General features: G+C 35.2%; 3 protein-coding genes across 6 annotated transcripts in view; 2 read left to right on the forward strand and 1 right to left on the reverse strand.

The window, feature by feature from the left end:
- LOC112058452 (serine/threonine-protein phosphatase 2A regulatory subunit B'' subunit beta) overlaps positions 1–5,501 on the forward strand; it is a 39,320-nt gene extending 33,819 nt beyond the window's left edge. The window contains exon 10 of the mRNA XM_052891629.1: positions 110–5,501. Coding sequence (XP_052747589.1) covers positions 110–845 — 736 coding nt within the window. The 3' untranslated portion in view covers positions 846–5,501. The remainder of the gene's footprint in view (positions 1–109) is intronic.
- Positions 5,502–11,268: 5,767 nt separating this feature from the next.
- On the forward strand, positions 11,269–17,308 carry LOC112058451 (uncharacterized). Its single transcript, XM_052891572.1, has 4 exons — positions 11,269–13,102; positions 13,886–13,925; positions 14,380–15,292; positions 15,864–17,308. Exons 1-4 carry the CDS (start codon positions 11,415–11,417, stop codon positions 16,052–16,054), a joined length of 2,832 nt encoding a protein of 943 aa, XP_052747532.1. The 5' UTR covers positions 11,269–11,414; the 3' UTR covers positions 16,055–17,308.
- A 1,708-nt stretch (positions 17,309–19,016) lies between these two features.
- LOC112058449 (uncharacterized) overlaps positions 19,017–23,632 on the reverse strand; it is a 31,215-nt gene continuing 26,599 nt past the window's right edge. For all 4 annotated transcript variants that reach the window (XM_052891624.1, XM_052891625.1, XM_052891626.1 and 1 more), the window contains exons 20-21: positions 23,310–23,413; positions 19,017–22,605 (exon numbers count right to left, since the gene is read on the reverse strand). In XM_052891624.1, the coding sequence (XP_052747584.1) occupies positions 22,474–22,605; positions 23,310–23,413 (236 nt within the window). In that variant the 3' untranslated portion in view covers positions 19,017–22,473. The remainder of the gene's footprint in view (positions 22,606–23,309; positions 23,414–23,632) is intronic.

Genomic DNA, 23,632 nt, shown 5'->3' on the forward strand with positions numbered 1-23,632 from the left:
TGAACAATTAGCTCTTGAGGAAACATTTGCCATGATTGTAATGCAACAGATATTGTAGTACCCACAAGAGCTTGTCTCGATTTACTAACGTCGATAATTAAAATTTCAGCTCATACGATGAAACAGATGAGGACTGTTTATCGCCAAATCTAGACGACGTTACGAATACCGAGGTTGTCGAGGACTCTAGTGTCGAGGAGTCAACTCTGAGCGAGGGGCTCGGCGCCGCCACCATACAACGCGCAAGAGACCCCGCGGGGGTCGCGATCGGTCCGCGTAACCCCGTTTCAACAAACCCAACCGGCTTCGTCAACCTCAGCTCGATTTACTCCATCGGCAACAGCGAACGATGGGCCGCCCAAAAGAATATTCCATTAGAAAAGAAAGGAGAGAAGCCCATTCCACCAGAGAAGCCGGTCAGTTTGATGATGATGAACGGCAAAATGGACAACAGATACGGTTACGGCAACAACAGCTTCCTGTACTCCCAACTGTTGAACCCTGGGGGAGTGGGCGGCGCCCGAGCGAAGGATCCGCCCTCGTACACAGCCGCAACTAGCGGGGTATTCGACAAGTGTGGCGAAGCTAAAAAGGCAACATCTCCCATCAAAACCGTTAAATCGCCTGTCACAAGTCCCGTGAATGGCGTTAGCAAAATCTCAGACAACTATGAAAAGGCCGTAGCGGAGAGACTCAGTCCTCAGAGAGAGATATCGAGGCTAAATCGGAGTAGTTTGTTCAGTAAGGTGAACACGGGCGTCGTTTCAGGGAAAGTTAAGAAGAATGGCCGTCAGGACGAAGATGACGAAGATTACGCGCGCGATAGTGACGAATGTTCCATTTAGAGCTTGTGTCAAATGTGGCAGTGCCATATGCTTTGAACTCTGGTGGCCACCGGGGCAGAACTTCGGTAGTTATACTATTTGAAAAAGGGTTTCCAAATAGGGTTGCCAGAATGTGAATCACTTTTTCGGATGTGTACGAAACGTTTGCAATATCGTGTATACTTTAAAGGGGTATCACCATGATAGTTAATTGCTGGAATTCCCATTAGAATGCGGGAGATAAGTTTTAATGCGAACGCCAAAGATCGTCATGTGCAATTTGGACTTTGTGATTACAAGTCACTTGAACAGGAACAGTTTAGTTTGTGAGAGAAATATTTTTTCAGCGTATCCTAGTATTGGTGCGTGCCTTGTGAACGTAGATGTAGTTTCCGTGTGGGCAATGTAGTTATAGTATTAAATTGTTAGTTGTAAAGTGCGTCAATCCTCGGGGAATGTTATTTAGTGTGCGAACGGTGTGTTTTAACATCGCTTTAAATAAAATTAGTTTCAGCATTTTACTAGTATTATGGACATTAAACCATGTTACATGTGTATTACTATTACGTTTTTATGTATTCTGCTCCCCTAGCCAAGTGGCACGTCGATTCTCTTTCTACGATCGCTAACGCTTCGAAAACTAGAAAGATGTATGGGAATGACATTTGCTATTGACAGGTCACGTGATCAAGACCTGTCATTCCCATACATTTTTCTAGTTTTCGAAGCGTTAGCGATCGGAGAAAGAGAATCGACGTGCCACTTGGCTAAGGAGACTGTAATGTTAAGAGTAACAATAATAATAGGTCACTTATTTATTAATTATTATCTATCTTTGGATGGCCATTTTTATGTATCGGTTTTGAGAAAACTTCTGTCTTTAACAGAAACAGAGCCTAAGAATGTAGCCGCATTGTTGTTATTTAAAAATGTACTTATTAACAGTACGTCTTTATGTTTATTTTATGGTTAAATCGATAAATATTATATCAGATAATGTTTATACATGCAACCACCATTGCCGATTCACAGTATATTGCGCAAAATAAGATTGCGCGTGGCCAAAATCAGAACTAATCTAAAGTGCCGCCATTTTATCGTCTATCTCTATCTATCTCTTTGCGGGTAAAAGAGATCACTAACGCTGGCAACATAATTGCGCCGCCACTCGCCAGTCGCGCGCAAATTATCTTGCGCGTACTCTAATTACGATTCAATAATATGACGTCGAGGAATAGATTGTTTTGATTATATTTACATACACCGAATCGTTATTCAGTACGATTGGTCATGTCGATTCAAAGAAAGCCAATTTGCAAAAAAAAAAAACGATTCTTCAAAATGATTCGAACGATTTTTCGAACATAGTTATTAATCCTCGGATGAATTATGAATTCCGAAATGCGAAGGCATCGGTAAAATATTGAACTAGTGATGGACATTATCCGCAATCGATAAGAGCGGTTATTTATATAACTTTATTTAAATTTTTATTGTATGTGTATTATTGTTGTTTTAACAACATTACCAGAATAAATTAAATGTTAATGTTTCATGTAAAATAAATAAACAATACTTATGAAAGGTAAGTTAAAATAAGCGTCTTTGTTACCAACCGTTAGTTAGCAGGTGATTTGCCGGCAATTTTTTTTTAATCTCCGATTGAAATATCTACATTCTATTTAACAAAAATATACCTTCATTGAATATTAATATCAAAGAACTATTTTATGCAATAATGAGTCATTATAAAGAAATAATTAGAAGTATTTTAAATGATAGCGTTTTGAACAATTTCTTATGACATTGCTTATAGTTAAATTCTTAATCAAAGAGGCCTCGATATTATCCGTCATTGCATAATAGTTAATTACTCATATCATCGCTCCATCCATGACAAATAAATATTTTGAATAAAAACATGCAGATGCAAGTAGATTTAATTGTTCGCGCTTTTGTATGTCAAAATAATATTTTATAGGAAACACGCACAGATATTTAGTTTAGATGATAAAATATTTTTATAAAGCGTCGTGAACATAGAGTAGGTTTTTTAAAAAAAATATAGTGTCAAATTACAATATCGATGATGTATTAACAAAGAATAATTATCGCATTATGTACCTACAGCATTACACGTATTCTAAAAAACATCTTAAAACTTCCTTAGGTTCTATCTAGTTCCACACTTTCTTTGCGTCTATACACAAAATATTTGAATCTCAAGTTAAAGTTTTCGCGTCATATCTTAATAAAAATAAAAATCATCAATTAAAAAAATAACTTCCATTCTACCAATCTTACTTCTACAACTTTAAATTACTTGATATGCAAGTACCTACTTTTAATTTCAACATACAAACCATGTGACTAGTATGTATTTGTTGTTAAAATGTAATGGATAAACCAGTTAACTATATTATTTATATATTATTTAGGGAACATCTACACCTAACTTAAAAGCCTCCACCGATTGTAAACCAGCGTTTTGCAGTTACTTTTCCATATTGTATTTTTCATCACAAAATGACTGCTGTTCATTACTGTCGTGCAGTGGCGAAGGATAGATTTTAGATGAATAAGTTCGTAACAAAGAAAAGGAAATTACAGTGTGATACAAACTCTGGTTTCTCATATGGATATGCAAGGATTTTTAAAGGTAACCCAGCGGGAATCTACTTGCATGAACTCTTCGCCGTTGCTTTCCTGTACCTACTACACTCTAAACTGTAACATATAGGATTTTTCTTTTCTGTAGGATAGAGGAGACAATACATGAAGTTTATACCTGTTTATACCTATATCTGGTCATGCAATAAAAGACAAAATGAGACTGATTACAGGTATGTAGAATCCTATTAGGAGATCTGTGGTAATAATCGATGTCGGGTGTAGATGTTCCCATAATGTTGTACTCGTCAATATAGAATAACAGCTGTAAATACGCTTTTAGTAACTGCTAGGTAGATCTAACGTTTTTCTCTAGTCTACAGGGTGCTGAATAAGAGCTAATGACGGTCTACTTTTATTCACTTTAGTTTACCTAAATACAAAAGTGTATTGGAAATGTACCTACTACAGCCAAAGAAATGGTTGTTGCAACTTACCTGTCACACAGTTGTGTTGAACATTCGTAAAATGTTAATTAGCAGGTGAAACTAGATCTAATTAAAGTATAATCATGTGTTGTTTGTTTTTAATTTATAGAAACAAATTGATTTTTAGTAAAATGATGACACGACAAATTGTTTTTGGAAAAAGAACATGGATTTTTTTTATTTTTTTTTTTAATTTTATCTCATCTAATACCTATTTAATATCTATATCAAAATATTTGTTAATAGTTTTACACGACTTACGTTACTAATATACTAGTCATTTCAATATTTAATGAATCCAAAATTTGCATTCAAACTCCAAACTATTTGTTATCCAGTGTATTAACATTTACCAATTATTAACCAAAACGATCGTTCAAGTGTTTAACAAATTTTATTAATATGTTGTATCCTTTTTAGGTTGTTTTATTATAAGATAAATACCACTCACTATGTAGAAATAACGAACACTGATCTTATTTATGTGAGATTAAGATCAAATTCAATTATGATTATTATAATTTATTTAGCTAATTTAGATCATAAGACTTTCCTTAGTTTCCATAATATGTGTATGACATTGAAATTTACTTAAATTATGTTATTAATTATTAACTTCAATAATTATAATAAATACATACAAGGTACGCGTGAAATACATAACCCTTCTTGAGTCGGCGAAATACAAAAGAAGACGATTTATAAAATAACTTAAATAGTGCCATTAAAAATAATTTTTGATGTGAGAATTTGTTTGATTACCTAGCAATATGGCTGAGTTTAATGCAACTATTCTTCATGTTTATTTATTTTTATCTGTTGTATATACACGTAAGTAACAATTAAAATGCATTTGAAAAGTTTTTTCCATCACTAAAATAAATATATGTATATTTAAGAATTATTATTACGTACGTACATCACACAGTCTATTTGCATGATGATTACCTATTATAACAATTTCACATCTTGTTTTTTACATCAGATGTAAAGTATTAATGATGCGTGTGAAATAAAGGTATATTTTTATTGTTGAATATTATTTAAATATACATAATTAATACTTTATTATAATATTATGTCAAAAATATACATATTATCAATTATGTAAGGGTACCATATTATAATACCTACCTACGAGTTCGTTTTTTAATTGTAAACTCCAATGTCATTATGAATTTAAGTTAAAATACATTTTGGTTTATAAAATAATTGTATCTATAAGTATTAAAAAATTAAGAAGTAGAATTTTGTGCGTTTTAATAATATTAGTGACACTGGATATATCTAAGGGAAACTGGAACTGGATAATGTTAATGTTACCCAGTATTTGACAGTAAAATAATAATTCTCGACAAAATATATTTTTATTCTATCTTAAATCTAACATTTAATTGTATACCTTTGAAATCTTGTACGTAATCCGCACCAAGTGGTAAATTATGTTGCAAAATACAACAATAAAATGAATTTTTTTACAAGTGTTAGAAAAGACGTAGTAATTTCGATGTGTTAACACAATTACGAAGGTGACAGCCCTAAATTATAAGTATGCTAATAAAGTACATTATTGTATTAATTCATGTTGTATTTCATTTTTATGCCACTACCTATCCAATAGTACAAATTACAATACATTACAGCCTTACAGCGATTTAAACATACAAACCTATAAACCTACAATCACAATGTTACATGAAATGTTTACGTCTCTTATCTTTAAAAAAATAAGGGCGTCACATCCCTACACTTGTCTGTAAATTACATGGAAGAATCAGATATTATTAACAGTCGAAGGTAAATTAAAAACATAACCAATTAACCGGTTTTAAATTGGTGTAGCGGTGATTACTTAATTGTTATTTTCGGGATCCGAAAGCTGTTTACTATTACAGACAACAAAATATAAAGGCTGGCATGTGGCTAAGAACAAATATTTGATTTGCAACACACACGTGTAATTTTTACACAGCTAGCAATCACATCGCCTAGACTCTGTACACATAGTATTCTAATAGTATGATCGAAGTTTTGCTATTCCGGTTGAAGAATCGATTCTTTTTAGATATTGTTTTTATTACAAACTTGTTGAAAATTAAGTTATAAATACGTTGTTACATGCCGCTTCGCTCGTCGCTCCGCCCGCATTGGACTCGCGGCCTTATTCAACACGTGTACGTAACTGGAACGCTGATTCGGCAAATCGCACGGGTGCATAGTGACATGGAAATTTACCACACTTCTTCACTTACGCTCGAAGACGTCGTTAGTTTAATTAGTTTGTAATTTTTATATTAATAAATTCATTTTAAGAACCAAGAACTCTTTCTTCTGGACACTCCTGCATCGGCGAACGTAAATGGCGCAGTTACGGTAGAATCTCGGGTCGAGTCGAAAGAAATAGTGCCAACTTCGCATCGTCTTTTCACCTCGATAGACTTTCAAGTTTCACCGAGAACGAACGTGTAGCCACGCAGTGAAGATTCCAGAAACAGAATCGAGTCAGCAAGAAAGAATGTTCACGTAAGTACGCTGAATTTTCCAGTGTCCTACATCCTTTATTAAACACCTAAGTAGTAATAGTATTTTTTTTTAGTAGATTAAATTATTATTCAAAATTTTCCACTCAAGGAAAGAACCAAAACCTAGCGTTAGTAGTAGGCTTAAAGACCAGGACTCTAGGCGTAAAATAGATAATAATATGTCCGACTTAGAGAATATATATAAAGCTCTCCGCTTAGTCCCGGACTTTGACGGGAACCCGAATACTCTAACTAGATTTATTAAATTATGCGACCAGCTCGTCGTGCAGTATGGTAGCGGGCTCGAATTAAATAATTTAGGATTAATTAACGGTATTCTTAATAAGATATCGGGTCCGGCCGCTCGACTGATTAATACGAACGGGATACCTACCGATTGGGCAGGTATTCGCAAAGCGCTTATTAATAACTTTAGTGATCAAAGAAATGAAATAGCGTTATATAATGATTTATCTCTACTCAGTCAGGGTTCTAAAACACCTCAGGAATTTTACGAATCCTGCCAAAACCTTTTTAGTACGATAATGACATATGTATCTTTACACGACACATTGCAAACTACCATAGAAGCTAAGAGAGATTTGTATAAAAAGCTCACCCTTCAGGCCTACCTAAGAGGTCTAAAGGATCCGCTGGGCTCACGCATTAGATGCATGCGCCCTGATACGATCGAAAAAGCTCTCGAGTTTGTCCACGAGGAAACTAATACGATATATTTGCAAAGTAGAAGTAGCCATATGCCAGATAAGAAATTTTCACCGCAAGCACCATTAAATTACAATCATCAGCCTATCCGTAATTTCAATATTCCGTTCAGTAATAACCCTTTACCACATTTTAATAAACCTATGAACTTTAACATGCCCGGTCCGTCTAGACCGCAGCAACAGGGTTATCATGCACCCCCACAATTTAGCCAGTTTAGGTCACCTATGACACGTACGCAGCAAATGTTCAGCGCGCCGCTGCCTGGCAACAACCAGCGTAGCGCAGTGTTCAAATTGCCGCCAAAGCACAATACCTCTACGCCAATGAGCGGTGTCAGCCGCTTCGCTAGCAGACCACTGCCACCGTCCGGCTGGAATTGGGCGAGACAAGGTAATCCACCACCTACTAATTATTTTAAATCTAGAGATGTCAATCTGAATGAATGTTCGAATTATGATGACTATTACAATTACTATCCCGACTGTGACGAATATTACTATGACTCTAACAATGACGTAGATTACTATAACTACCAGCACTATGACCAATATCCTTATGACTACAACACCCCTTATGACCCTCATGACATGACCAACGATTGCAATGCCCAGATTACTGACGAACAACCGCAGACGTCCAACGATCAGGATTTTCAGGGAGTTTCGAAACCCAGCAAATTAAAATAGAACTTAATTTGCAGACTCATAGACAATTACCTTATATACGAATTTCCGATCCACCTTTGAATTTTCTTATAGATACAGGGGCCAATCAGTCTTTTATCAGCCCCGAGGCAGTTGAAAATTATTTTTATAATGTTCCACTAAATTACGATCCGTTTGAAGTTACAAATGTTCACGCTACAACTAAAAATGATTTTTCCATAATTTTACCATGTTTTCCAGAAGTTAATGATAATGACACTATGAAGTTATTCGTGTATAAATTTCACGATCATTTTGACGGTTTAATAGGTATGGATTTACTTACAAAATGGGAAGCTAAATTAGATCTTAAAGAACTAAGCTTAATTACTAAGTTCGCAATTAATCCAATACAAATATATAATTCTCGGAATTTAAATCTCTATGAAGATATAATTCCTGCTGAAAGTTCTAAGTTACTTAGGTTACCAATTAATGCACCCGACGGTGATGTATTAATTGAAGAACAGATTGTCTGTAACTGTATAATAAGCGAATGCCTCGCTACAGTTGAGAACTGTCGTGGTATCGTTGAAGTCGTGAATCCAACTAAGAACGACATTATATTTTCATTAGATCAAGCTACGCAAGCAACCGTATTCAATGTTGAGTGTGCTCGTACTGAATACTTATCGCCGCGTGCTAAAGATATCATATCGCGAATACGAATGAACCATTTGAATGAAGAGGAAAAAGCTAATTTAACAACTCTTTGCTCAAAGTATGAAGACGTATTTTATGTTGAAGGTGAAGCGTTAACATTCACGAATAAGATTAAACATAGCATTAGAACAACCGACGAAATTCCTATTCACACTAAGAGTTATCGATATCCTTTTGTACATCGTGATGAAGTTCGAAGTCAGATTAGTAAGATGTTAGAACAAGGTATTATAAGACCTTCTGAGTCAGCTTGGAGCTCACCGATTTGGGTTGTACCAAAAAAGGTTGACGCATCTGGAAAAAAGAAATGGCGTCTGGTCGTTGACTTTCGAAAGCTTAACGAAAAGACAATCGACGACAAATACCCCATTCCCAATATTACAGACGTTCTAGACAAGTTAGGCAAATGTCAGTACTTTACCACCCTTGACCTTGCATCTGGATTTTACCAAGTGGAATTGAATCCTTCAGATATCCCAAAATCAGGCTTCCAAGTCGAAAATGGAAAATTTGAGTTCTTAAGAATGCCAATGGGATTGAAGAATTCCCCCTCTACTTTCCAACGCGTTATGGATAATGTTCTTAGAGGACTTCAAAACGTTATTTGTCTGGTATACTTGGACGACATAATTGTCTTCAGTACAAGTCTCCAGGAGCACATGGTTAACCTGGAAAAGGTATTCCAAAGATTGCGAGAGTCTAACTTTAAAATTCAATTAGACAAGTCTGAGTTCTTAAAACTCGAGACGGCTTATTTAGGACATATTATAAGTAGTGAAGGTATAAAACCTAACCCAGATACAATTGCTGCTATTCAAAAGTATCCTATGCCTAAGACCCCCAAGGAAATAAAACAGTTCCTAGGACTCTTAGGGTATTATCGAAAATTCATACCTGATTTTGCTCGAATCACCAAACCAATGACAAAGTGTCTTAAAAAAGGAACTAAAATTACTTTTGATTCTAATTACGTTAATAGTTTTGAAAAGTGTAAAACTCTACTTACTAATGATCCCATCCTTAAATACCCAGACTTTGACAAGGACTTTATTCTGACTACAGACGCATCGAATTTTGCAATAGGTGCAATACTCTCACAAGGGACAATTGGTTCCGACAAACCTATATCGTACGCTTCACGTACGTTGAATGACAGCGAAATAAATTACAGCACTATAGAAAAAGAATTATTAGCAATAGTATGGGCAACGAAATACTTTCGACCTTATCTTTTCGGTAGAAAATTCAAGATAGTAACTGATCATAAACCTTTGCAGTGGGTTATGAACCTTAAGGAACCGAACTCAAGACTTACGAGATGGCGACTGAAATTAAGCGAATATGATTTTACTGTAATTTATAAAAAAGGTAAGAATAACACTAATGCAGATGCACTATCACGCATTGAGATCTGTAACGAAGAAGTTAGTTCAATAGTAGCGAACCCCACCGAACGACCACCATCCTTAAATGACTCTGAAACCCTTACAGCACATACGGCAGACGAGAATCCTATACTTGAAATTCCTATAACGGACGATCCCTTAAATAAATTCCCTCGACAATTGTGTTTGACTATTGTAGGTGACATAAAAAAACGTACAACTGTGACTAAACCTTTTGACACTCATACTCGAACATCTGTTCAGTTATCTAGGTCAAATTTGGTGGAAGATCTTGTGAACGCAATCAAAGAATACGTGCAACCTAAAATTAAAACAGCCCTTTCTATAAATCCACCCCTTGCAATGTATGATATTATTCCAATTATACAGGATAACTTTAGAAGTTCGTCAATGAATTTAGTTTTAGCAAAAAAGGAGCTTGAGAACGTTAAAGAATTTTTAAAACAGCAAGACATCATTCGTCACTATCACGAAGGTAAAACGAACCATCGTGGTATAAACGAATGTTACCTATCTCTTTCCGCTAGATATTACTGGCCTAAGATGAAAGACCACATAAGTAAATTTATCAATGATTGTTCAATTTGTGGGCAAGCCAAGTACGATAGAAATCCAATAAGACCCCAACTTCAGTTAGTACCACCTGCAACTAGGCCTTTCGAAATAGTGCATATGGATAGTTTTACGGCGCAAAGTGAAAAATACGTAACTTTTATCGATGTATTTTCGAAATATGGTCAAGCATACTTACTTAGAGATGGCACAGCGGTTAGTGTTATACAAGCTCTGTTAACTTTTAGTACTCATCATAATTTACCTCTTACTATAATTACAGACCAAGGTACAGAATTCACTAATCAGATCTTCTCAGAATTTTGCAAAGTACATAAAATTACACATCATAAGACTTTAGCTCACTCTCCGAATGCTAACGGTAATATTGAACGTTTTCATTCGACAATATTAGAACATCTCCGCATTTTGAAATTACAGCACAAAGATGAATCCGTAATTAACTTAATGCCATATGCTATACTTGCATATAATAGTTCAGTTCATAGTTTTACTAAATGCAAACCATACGATATTATATTGGGACATACTGACCCTAGGGACCCAACTGACATTGACTTGACCCCACATTTACTCCAACAGTATATAGAAAACCATAAGAATAAAATGACGCAAGTTTATGACATAATCAATGACTCATCTTTAGCAAATAGATCCGCACTCATGGAAAATCGCAATAAAACCCGCGAACCCGAAGTTGAATATCAACCCGAGCAGCAAGTATTCATTAATAACCCTTACGCTAGTAGATCGAAACTTGCACCTCGATTCACACATGATACCGTATTGGCTAACTCACCCATTCACATATACACTTCTAGGAAAAAGGGGCCTGTAGCTAAAGGTCGACTAAAACGTACCCCTAAAACGACCAAATTGTTACAGAATACTCGTGATGCTGCCCTTCGTTCTGACCATGGGACACGAGATAAAACTTGAAAGACTAGAAGATGGACCAGGACTTTTACCTTTCAAACTGGGACCAATGAGACTTACAACTGACCATCATATACTTTTACAATACGTAGACCTGACCGACATTCAGACCAATATCAATTTAATAGAAACTCAACTGACTAATATTAAAGACAAACTGGACAATGATACATATGCATTATATGAATTCCAGATTGATCACCTTGCAACTAAATTAGATAAAGCCACATCCCGCTTGTTAACTTTTGAGCCTAATCGTTCTAAAAGAGGTTTAATAGATGGTTTAGGCTCAGTAATAAAAAGTATTACAGGTAATCTAGACTATAAAGATGCTTTAAAGTACGAAAACGCTATTCAAGTTCTTAAAGAAAATCAGAATAAAATGATATCTGAACAAAATCGTCATATTAGCCTTAATAAAGAGCTGATGAACGAACATACATCTATTTTAACGAAACTTGTTAATAACCAGGTTCAATTAAATGAAAGCATGCATGTTCTACTTAATTCTAACAAATATAGAACATATTCTCTGTTGAAATTCGCTAAATTCGGACAAGTTCTTTCAATTATTAATGATAATTTAGATAGTTTATTAGATGAGATAAGTAGGTTAGAAAACGCATTAGCATTTTGCAGTGAATCGCGCACTCATCATTCAATGCTTAGTATAGATATGATAAATAGTACTTTAGTTAGAATTAAAACTCTATATAGGAGGGATCAAATATTAGATTTAGACTTTAGAAATTATTATGACGTCGTAAAATCAGGTTCATACTTTAGTGGAAATCGCATAGTTTTCATATTTAAATTTCCAATAGTATCTCCACTTACCTTTTTCCTATACAAATTAGTCGTAGTACCAAATAAGTTTAATCAGGTTATTATTCCTCCTTTTCCTTACCTTGCCTTAACTGGAAATATTCACGTGTACATTGAGGCTGAATGTCCGAAGGTAGAAACACAGTTTATCTGTGAGAAAGAAATCAATCATCAACTGAGATCCACTCCAGACTGCATCAGCAATATAATCGAAGGAAAACCGACGGACACCTGCAAGAAAATCATCATCAACCTGACGAGGCCAGCAATGGAAAAATTGGACGATCGTCACTACGCAGTTGTATTCTCAAACCCAACTCGAATACGACTTACCTGTGAAAGAGATGAACTTAACACTGTATCCGGAAGTTTCTTAGCTACTATACCACACAACTGTGTACTTCACACAGATGAATTCACCTTAGCCAATGTTAACGACCGAATAAGAGGACATCCGCTAAAGATAGCCAACTTTACTGTCAAACCTGAAGAGGATCCTGCTATTCCACTCTTGAATATTAACTCGATAGATTTGAAGAAACTTCATGAAGTCCAAGATAGAGCAAATTCGCAAGAACCCATCCAAATTCAAGAAACTTCGATATTGTACCACACAACCATTCCATTCTACGGATTGCTACTGGGAGCGCTGATACTTACCTGCATATTAACATCTCTATCATACTACCGTCGAACAAGAAGCAAGCCTAAGATAGAGACATTTCACGTCTACACTGAACCAAAGACATCCGAAGATCGTCAGAAGCAAGAAGCATCCCACGAACAACTGTCAGCAACTTTTCCCTTAAACTTCAAGAAATAGTTGCTGATTCGAAGGGGGAGGTGTTACATGCCGCTTCGCTCGTCGCTCCGCCCGCATTGGACTCGCGGCCTTATTCAACACGTGTACGTAACTGGAACGCTGATTCGGCAAATCGCACGGGTGCATAGTGACATGGAAATTTACCACACTTCTTCACTTACGCTCGAAGACGTCGTTAGTTTAATTAGTTTGTAATTTTTATATTAATAAATTCATTTTAAGAACCAAGAACTCTTTCTTCTGGACACTCCTGCATCGGCGAACGTAAATACGTACAAATTAAATGAATTTTAATTTTTTTGTAAACTAGAAGTTGTTAACCGTTTTCTATGCAATTCAACTACACAAAGCGGCATTTTTAAGGAGCTCTTTTTTATTTTTTACAAGTAAGCCCTTGACTAATACCTCACTTGATAGTAAATGATGATGCAATCTAAGATGGAAGCGAGCTAACTTGTTACGAGAAGGAAGAAAATCCACACCCCATAAGGTTTAATTTAATTAGAAATTAATTTTTTTTTTGTTTTTTGGCCGCAATAAATCTAGACAACTAAGGTGCAATGAGTCAAAGTGATTATTGTCTATCATTTATTTATTGTCACCAATAAATAGCAGATGAGGGTATATATTTCTAATAGGTGACGGATCTTAGACCATAGATAAATTAGACCATTAACTTTGAAACTACAGTACAAAAGTTGCCCAAAAAAGGCAACTTTCATGTAATTTTAAATAAACGCGGTAAAATAACATAGACTTGCGTGTTTTTATCTTGTTTACAGTTTTTATGTTTCGAACTCAAGACATCAAGGTTTTAGTAAAGTAAGTTATTGAATTTATCCAACAAGAAAAGCTAAATAGCTAATATCACAAAAAAAAAACGATTATAAATTATGAAAATAACAGTACGGTGAACATGGAATGGTATCGATAAAAATAAGTTAAATGTATTTTAATTTTTAAATCCAAAAGATGTTCCAATGTTATTACATCTGACCACAAATGTTACTTTATATGATGTCATAATTAACTAGGCCTGATTTTAAACTGACTGCACGATTACATAATTAAGTCGTAATATTAATTTACTCTTTGGAGCGTAACTAAGGCCTAAGCTTTCTGAACACATTATCACTAAATTCTGTGTTTTTTTTTTTATATCCTTTGTATCGATGTTTTGTCGATATTATTTTTCAGCTGAAAACCGATTTACAAACCTAGCAAGAACTCAGAGCAGAACAAGAACTCAGAACATCTGTGGAGCAGTAGTTAAAAAAAAAATATCCATCAAATCAAATCAATGTCATGGAAGTATTTTTTTATTCATCAACGATTGTTTATTCGAATTAAAAGTGAAATACTTTTGCAGGCTGTAAATGTTTCTAAAATGCCGTTCTACGCTGTTGCAAAGGGCCGGGTATCCGGAATCTTCAATTCTTGGCCAGACTGCGAATCCCAAGTAAAAGGTTACTCAGGTGCACGATACAAAAAATTCGATACAATAACAGCAGCCCAGGAATTTATTGATACGCACGGGGTCAACAACGCTCCAAAAACAAAGCTTTCCGATACTATAAGCAGTGCAAATTTATCCACACCAATTCGCAAAACCTATGGACCATCTCATAAAAGGCAGTTTAGTACAAGTCAGAGCTACTCTGATGAGAATGGGCCCAGTAAAGCAAAGAAGAAATATACTAAATCTAAACAAAATTCAGATAATGACGGCTTTAGCGATGATTCCGATGACCTAAATACAATTATAGTAAAACAAATGGACGATATAGAGAAAAGATTGCAAAGTTTTCAGAAAGGAGTCGACAAGATCATACAAAAAGGCACGAAAAGTGAGAGAAAGGCCATCATGATCGAACCACCGACTAATGTACGAGCTAACAAGAGTTCCAATAATTTTGAAACTGATAGTGATGGTTATATCCAAGTTTACACTGACGGTGCATGCTCATCTAATGGCAGGAATAGTGCTAAGGCAGGTCTAGGAGTCTACTGGGGGGATGGACACCCATTGAACATTAGCGCACCAGTATCAGGGCGTGCTACCAACAATTGTGGAGAGATTCAAGCCGCTACACAGGCCATCAAACAAGCAATTGACAATGGAGTAGAAAAGCTTGCCATCAACACAGACTCTAAGTTTCTCATCAACTCTGTGACCAAATGGATGCCAGGTAAATATTTGAATACCTTAATATACTTCATCAGATGATCATTCCGCTCTCACCTAAAACCCCTGGTGATACCGCTGAGGTCCCATTAAGCACAGCAGTTACACAATAAGAAGAAAAAATTATATACTTCACCATTAAAAAGTTATGAAAATGTGACCTGTTGTGTCTTTAATTGGTTACTATTTATATTTTGGCCAACATAAATCCCTAAATACTTACAACATAGATTATTCTTTACAAGTTAGCCCTTGACTACAATCTCACGTGACGGTAAGTATGATGTAGTCTAAGATAGAAGTGGGCTAACTTGTTAAGAAGAGGATAAAAATCCACACTGTTTTCGGTTTCTACACTACATACCAGAACGCTAAATCGCTTGGTGGTACTTTTTTGCCAGTAGGGTGGTAACTAGCCACAGCCGAAGCCTCCCACCAGCCATACCTGGACCAATTAAGGAAATCTTAATCTGCCCAGCTGGGGATCAAACTCAGGATCATAGACCTTATAGGACTACTCAAGAGACATAACCAAGTCAACATTACATTATTTACAAAATTTTTTGTTTCATCAGGTTGGAAAAGAAAAGGATGGAAACTTAAGTCTGGCGAGCCTGTGAAAAATGAAAAGGACTTCAAAGACTTGGACCAAATTCAAGATAAAATTTACATAAAATGGAATTACGTAGAAGCTCACAAAGGTATACACGGTAACGAAAGAGCTGACCAGCTTGCTAAAGCTGGAGCCGCTATGTACACTAAATGAAATAATGCTTTTGTGTTTAATTGTTTATTGTGATGTTAATGATGATGATTTTATGTTTATGTTGAGATTGATTAAACATTGATGATGATAAATTAAAATATATAATGTGAAGGCTAAGTAACACTGTGGGCCTAAAATGTGTGCCAAAAGATAAAAAGATCAATAAAGCACTCTTTTATCAAAACAACAGATATGCTCTCTCTTTTGTTACAATAAGACAAAAAAGAGAGCAATATATAGCCAAAGTTATTTCATTATCTTTTAGCAATCATCTCAGGCTTGCGGGAAAGATTCATAAGTGTCATAGATCTGGAAGAATGTCATTCTCACACACACTCACATTTGAAAGGCTCCTTTTGTACCTTTTTACCTGTAAACCTTTAATTTAATTTCCTTCTAGTTACTCTACTGTTCTTGTTTCTAGTATTATTAAGCCTGTTTTTATTATTTCAGTGATGAAACTTATTTTCTAGTCTGTTTTGTTATACCATACTACTAAGTCATCTTTAGACTTAAAATAAATGACTTTAGAAGTTAATCATCATTATGTTTTTATCATTTGGCTGTACTTATCTCTTAGAACTACTGTTTTTTTTAATAGAAAATAGTTCTTATTTGTTTTGTATTTTCCATTCTTGTTCACATAATTTGTGATTGCCTCAAAACTGATTTAATTTTTCTGCTGGTCAGTGTCATGTTTTTGTTATTAAATGATGAAAAAATCATGAAAAATCTAAATGCATTTATTAATTTACGAAATTGAGGTAAGTATTATTAAACATTTGTAAATGGGAAATATTGTATAGGTATAGATCCCTCTAGTAAGTTTAACTCTTAGATTTGTTTAAATGAGTGCAGTGCAGTGAACAGTATTTAGTATTAAAAGTCACTAAATACACTTCAAATGCATGCACATTATGTGGATAAGATTATGTAAAAAGACTTCAGCCGGGCTAGCATGGGCAAGGGATAAAATTTTTATCCACCAATTATATCCACTGACTAAGGATATAAATCCACCCGTCATAGCATGGCCACAAGGGAAAGACAAATTAATCCCCGATTGACATTACGCGTGGAGATCTTTTCCTCGACTATGGCATATGGAGTGGATAAAATGATATAGTTTGGGACTTTTGACATTTAAACGCGATAAATTTTTCCCTGTGAAGTTGATGTGGGGATAAAACTTTACTTAAAAAAACAATTATGTCTCGCATATTTTGGTCTTTAACAATTGCTTCGCAATATGGGGTGGGGTAGGGGTAAGGTAGGGGTAGGGTAGGGGTAGGGTGGGGTGGGGTAGGGGTGGGGTAGGGGTGGGGTAGGGTAGGGGTAGGGTAGGGGTAGGGTGGGGGTGGGGTGGGGGTGGGGTAGGGGTGGGGTGGGGGGTGGGGTAGGGGTGGGGTGGGGGGGGGGTAAGGGGGGGGGGGTTTGGGGGTTAGTGGTGGGGTAGGGTAGGGGGGGTAGGGGTGGGGGTTGGGGGGGTAGTGGTGGTGTAGGGTAGGGGTAGGGTGGGGTGGGGTAGGGGTGGGGTAGGGTAGGGGTAGGGTAGGGGTGGGTTAGGGGTGGGGTGGGGTAGGGGTAGGGTAGAGGTGGGGTAGGGGTGGGGTAGGGTAGGGGTAGGGCAGGGGTAGGGTAGGGGTATAGGTAAAGAAGGGTAGAGTAGGGATAGAGAATAAGTGCACTTATGTCACAACGAAGCTTGACCGGGTCCGCTAGTATGATAGATACTATAGATACCTACTACAAACCACCGCAAAAAACAATCACCAAACAAAACAATGCCAAACATAACAGAAAAATAATATGAAACAGATAAATAATATGCACGAAATAACCAAATATTATCAAATTTACGTTTATTTCGGACTATTAATATACCTAATGCCAATTTATAAGATATATACAAATGGGTTGACAAGTCTTTCCCTCCGTTTATCCACCGGCGATATTATATCCACCGGCGTGCCCATGCGCGGTGAGTGGATAAAACGAGTGTGGGGGATAAACGTTTTATCCTCTCCCCGTGGATAAATTTCTCCCTTGCCCGTGCTAGCCCTGCTGAGCTGCAAAGTTGTTTGATGCATATGTATGTATAACTTGTGCACATTATCTTAACACCTGGCTACCAAATATGAACATAATATGAATATGAACTAACATCAATCGAGCCAGGTGTCAGGTAAATCCGCACGAGCTCTATAATGTGTAACAAATTACAATGTCAATTTGTGAAAAATCCACATCAAATGTTCAGCTATGCCTTTCTTTTGGTTTGCTCTGTAAGGGGCATTAAACTGTAATAATATAATTATTATAAGGACTGTGTGCCTAGTGGGAGTTTTCAATATTTTCATACCGTTACTATCGCGTTAACGTAAACGCGACTTTATATGGAATTGAAACAGTTGTGCCACTAGATGGCGCTGTTTCAATGCTTAAATTCGCGTTTACGTTAACGTGATCGTCGAATAAACTGCCACTAGGCCCTCTGATTACATGCTGTGACTAAATTGTAGGATTGGTATGAGTGTTAGGCGTTCTAAAAAGTATAGAAAGAAACATGATTTTATAGATTTAATAAAAATGTATAAATAAATGAGTAAAGTAAATAATAAATATTTTTCATTGATGGATGGACTAAATGATGTTTTTTTTCGTCAACAATACCGACATAAAGATGGGATTACGAAGTAAGAAGAGGTGAAAGATGAAAGCTCTCACTTGATTATTACCTCCCTACTAATGAACATCAAGGACAAGCTGTATCAATGATGCTGCCTGATGAGTCCCCAGGTAGTAAGTATATAATATACATTAGGTAAAATGATATCTTGATAACTTGATGTGGAATGTTTATTAACTAATTATGGAATACCTACTCCACATCAAGTTTGGCTTCAGTACTACAGGTAAAATATAATGCACTTTTCCTATTTGAGGACAAATGAAACAAAAATGACTTCGACATTCTTTTTATTGAAACTAAAACATTTCATAGCTTACATACAAGAGTCGACATTCCTCCAAAATATTTCACATAAAAATACGAAGCCCTGACGTCTATTACCACGAATTCCATTCTCTTAAATAGGTAGGTACCTACCTATAATTTATAAATCTCGCCAAACTTCTAGTCCGCTGTGAACACGAGGCGTATGGCTGTGTAGAGAACAAAACAATTCAAGCAGGAGTAAAATCCGCGCAGCTCGGCTTATTGCAACTTCAGAGCTGTCTAGAAGTTTGCACCGACTATACTTAGCAATTTGCTTAAGCGAAATATTTTATTTACTGCGATTAACTATTATTATTTAAATTATCTTGTCAACTATTAATTAATTAGCTACTTAATAAAACCACCAATAGGCTGTAATTCGATTTGATTAATAGAGGTCAGGCTTAGTTAGGTACTAATAATAATAATAATTATAATTTTTGTACATCTAGTTATTATATTCCTATAGTTATAACATATATGTACGTATATTTCACCTCGGAAACGAATATAATAATTTGGGTAAAAAAAGTGTTTAGATAAGGTTTTCAATTTTTTACAGTTTCTTTCAAAAATGCCTTACCTACATCTTCGAGGTACTTCTCTCGTAAGATATTCGCTTTGAAAGCGTAATGGTACTTTAAAACTCAACAAAATCGCATTTTCACAATTTAAAAAAATATACAATACAATTTTACAATTAAAAAAAAATTTAAATGAGCGAGACATTGATAAACAATGATTTTCATGCAGATTATTTAAAAATGTATCGTTATAATTATTATGATTATATTTACAAACTGTTTTCTGTATTGTATAATGATTTGGCTACTTGATAGAAGAATATATAACAATTCCTACTATTTAAAAAATCATTATAGTGTACCTAGTTACTTTGATAAAAGTCGATGTAAAATTATGCCGGTTTCCTTGGTAATAAAACAAGAAAATTTAATACGTCTAGATAACTTGGTATGTTAATAATAATTATTTACAAAAAGTATAGAAATAATATAACATAATATGTGAAAAAAGATTATATATTTCACATACATACTAAATAAAATTGTGTATTTACACATTATTATTGCTATAAAATAGTAATCATAAGTTGAAAACGAAACTTGCGATAGTATTGCAATGGATACATATTTCTTTTACATTGCAAGATGGGCATTATTATTGCTATACAATAGTAAATTAAAAAAAACGAAATGTAAAACAATTTACATTTTCTTTTTCCAATTATATGATGGAATTCCACATCATATATCAACATTGCACATACCTACCTATGAGTTAGGTACTTTCAAAATATTTATTTACAATTTGTTTAATTTACAATACTTACACTTAAATATTATTAAATCTGAATAAACATTCCAAGAGAAACATCAGTAGTTTACAAGTTATGGTGGAGCAAAGAAACAATGTATGCAACACATTGACCTCTAATAAAAAGACACACAACCACGTAGAAAAATTAACTTAACAACTGGCCAATTTTGCTTTGACAGTTTTAGAATTATTGGTAAAGAAAATTATACCTAAAGGCCTTTAAATATAGTCCAATAATTAATAAAATCCCAAATTCAGTCACTGCGTCTTATTTCAGAGACGTCATAATGATTTCGTCTGACTATACCCAATGACCAACATAATATAGTGCGACATAAAAGAGTAGAATGGAAGATACTACATTTATGTTAAGTCACTGTCATATTTATTTCAAACGAGCATTTTTGTTTCTTTTGTGAAAAATCTCAGTCTCAGTCTCACTACTTATGTATACGCTCGCATATATTTGTCCCAATTTTGCGCTATTTTTATTTAAGTAAAGTAAAGTTAAATATTTATTGACATAAAACTCAGTATTAAAATCAATTTGCCTCTTAAAACAACTTTACAGATGTAACTTGACATCAAATCCATACATGTTAATCACAATCGATATTCAAAACAATAAGTTTGATTCACTTTTATATTATAATATTTAAATAAAACAATTGTTAATTATATTGACGGCCTCCGTGGCGCAGTGGTATGCGTGGTGGATTTACAAAACGGAGGTCCTGAATTCGATCCCCGGCTGGGCAGATTGAGATTTTCTTAATTTGTCCAGGTCTGGCTGGTGGGAGGCTTCGGCCGTGGCTAGTTAACACCCTACCGGCAAAGACGTACCGCCAAGCGATTTAGCGTTCCGGTACGATGCCGTGTAGAAACCGAAAGGGGTGTGGATTTTCTTCATCCTCCTAACAAGTTAGTCAGCTTCCATCTTAGACGGCATCATCACTTACCATCAAGGTTAGATTGTAGTCAAGGGCTAACTTGTAAAGAATAAAAAAAAAACTTGTAAATATTATGAGAAAAGTGTGACAAATATAAAGTTTGAAGGCTTAGATCAAGATTTTAGGCCGACTTTCTAGGATATCTTTATTAAAAAAATTTGGGACAAATATACAATTTATCAAATTATTTTAGAAATTATTCATCTAACTTTATAGATAAATGAATATTTTACAATAAAAAATATGGCTACACATACCTACAGTGTAGAACATAAAATAAAATAGTTGTACACAATTGTGTACAATCAAGCGACATAGTACAAAAACAGTTATAACTAAAACTTAATATTTACAAAAAAAAAAACATGTATATACATATGATAGAATGTATATATATGATGTTTGTATACTTTAGGTATTTTATTCAGACGTTCATAATTTTGTAATAAAAATAAATTTTACACATGAGTATGTAAACAATTTTGTACTATTATGTAGTAAATACGAAATTATGTGACTTGAGAATTACTGACAATAGTCTAGTTAAAAAAAAAATATTTTCTATATCTTTAAAATATCCCATAATAGCCAAAATCCCAATCCCCTCCAACTAGTCATTAAAGACTGTATTAGGAGTGGGTATGACAATAGTCCAATAGGGAGGGGATTGAACCACCCTTCGGTGATGACTCTAGACTGCTTTACTGTTAAGCTATTGAGTTGGCTGATATATGTCAACTAACAAACGTCAAAGTTAGTGAATTGTCCTGCAAATGCCACATAAGCTAACCAGTCAACCAGTCAATCAAAAGCCAGTTTTATTTAAATATATGGACCAAAGAGCCAGTTTTACTTAAACATAACAAACATTGGATGCGTAAGCTGTTTGAACATAACAAATACATTCACTAACAATTTAGTTATCCTACATTCACTTACGCATTACTGTTCCACGAACACTTGAACACGATTCACTTACACTTGCAGACATTTTGAACACTTAACATCAGTTTACTTCACATGCATACACTTTGTACACTTTACACCAGTTTCTGTCACATGCGTACACTTTGTACACTTCACATAGGTTTCCTTCACTTGTGTACACTTGGTACACTTGGTACCAGCGTGTCTCACGTGTTGTAGGTGTACTGCACGGGCAGGTTGCGTCTGCTCGCCGGCATGGGGGCGCTGTTGCCGGCCCCCACTATGAGGTAACCGCCTGACGTCATCACTTTCTTGGCTGCGTTCTCGTCGTTCATCAACTGGAATAAATTATATAAAAACAAGTCATAATTTGTCATTTCTCTTTTGTACAGCATAGTCTTTGAAGCTTTTCTTGATTAATACTGTTTACCAACAAAGAAAATAGAAATGAAGGTAGAAAACGCATGTCATAATTTATTTAATTTAAATTATGTATAGTTTGTTTATAAAATGTTACATAAAATATTAACCTAATCTAATTGTTCTAAGCTTATTATTCAAATTAATTTTTATTATTTTAAGAACAAGTTAATTATAATTATTATTAGGTGTGGAATGACTAGTGATTTATACCCTCATTTTTAATTTGTTTGTTGGTAAACAGTACTCATCAAGAAAGGCTGTAGTATAGGTGGAAAGTTTTTGTCGACACAAATAAATCAAGTCCAAACAAACTGTTAAAGAGTTCCCTCGTGTGTGTTGCAACTCCATCATCAGACAACTCCAGGCCTTCATAAAGTTGTAGTGCTTTTAAGTGGTTAATGGAAAAAATATAAAAATTTTCTCTCAATTTCTCCAGGATACCATAATTAGATCCTGATATGGGGACAATGGGACCACCTCAAAAGTATACCCTTTCAGACCTTCATCGAGCCTTCATAAATTTGACAATCGCAGGTTCTCGTTAGTTTACTTTTGAAACATTAAGTTTATCTGTAACAACTCTACCACCAGTTCAGCAGACAGTAACAGTTCAACTCACCTGTTTGTTCAATAGGAGAGGCGACACTTGTTGCGCGCCCGGTGTCTTGTACGACCCAACGCACTTCACCATTTGGTTTCCGCTTGGATCCTCTACCATACTCACTGCAAACAATAGCACGAAAATTTCACAAATTAAAATACTGCAGTCGGAGGACCCCAGTCAGAACAAGATTCTTCCGACTAATACTTTAGCAATCCATGAATTCACTATGCGGGTGCCGGGTCCATCGTGTGATAGAGAGAAAAACTTCGAGCAAAGTCCAGGACTTGTATCAACGGATTTTTTTTTATTTTATTCTTTACAAGTTAGCCCTTGATTAG

Source organism: Bicyclus anynana, chromosome 4, assembly GCF_947172395.1.
Source record: "Bicyclus anynana chromosome 4, ilBicAnyn1.1, whole genome shotgun sequence".
NCBI classification, from domain to species: Eukaryota; Metazoa; Arthropoda; class Insecta; order Lepidoptera; family Nymphalidae; genus Bicyclus; species Bicyclus anynana.

What these genes read in the sequence shown, in the direction of transcription:
- LOC112058451 (XM_052891572.1), top strand. Translation starts at nt 11,415, where the DNA reads ATGCTGCCCTTCGTTCTGACCATGGGACACGAGATAAAACTTGAAAGA. An exon ending in GACATCAAGGTTTTAGTAAA is followed by an intron (nt 13,926 to 14,379) that starts GTAAGTTATTGA and finishes AGTAGTTAAAAA; the next exon opens with AAAAATATCCATCAAATCAA. An exon ending in TGTGACCAAATGGATGCCAG is followed by an intron (nt 15,293 to 15,863) that starts GTAAATATTTGA and finishes TTGTTTCATCAG; the next exon opens with GTTGGAAAAGAAAAGGATGG.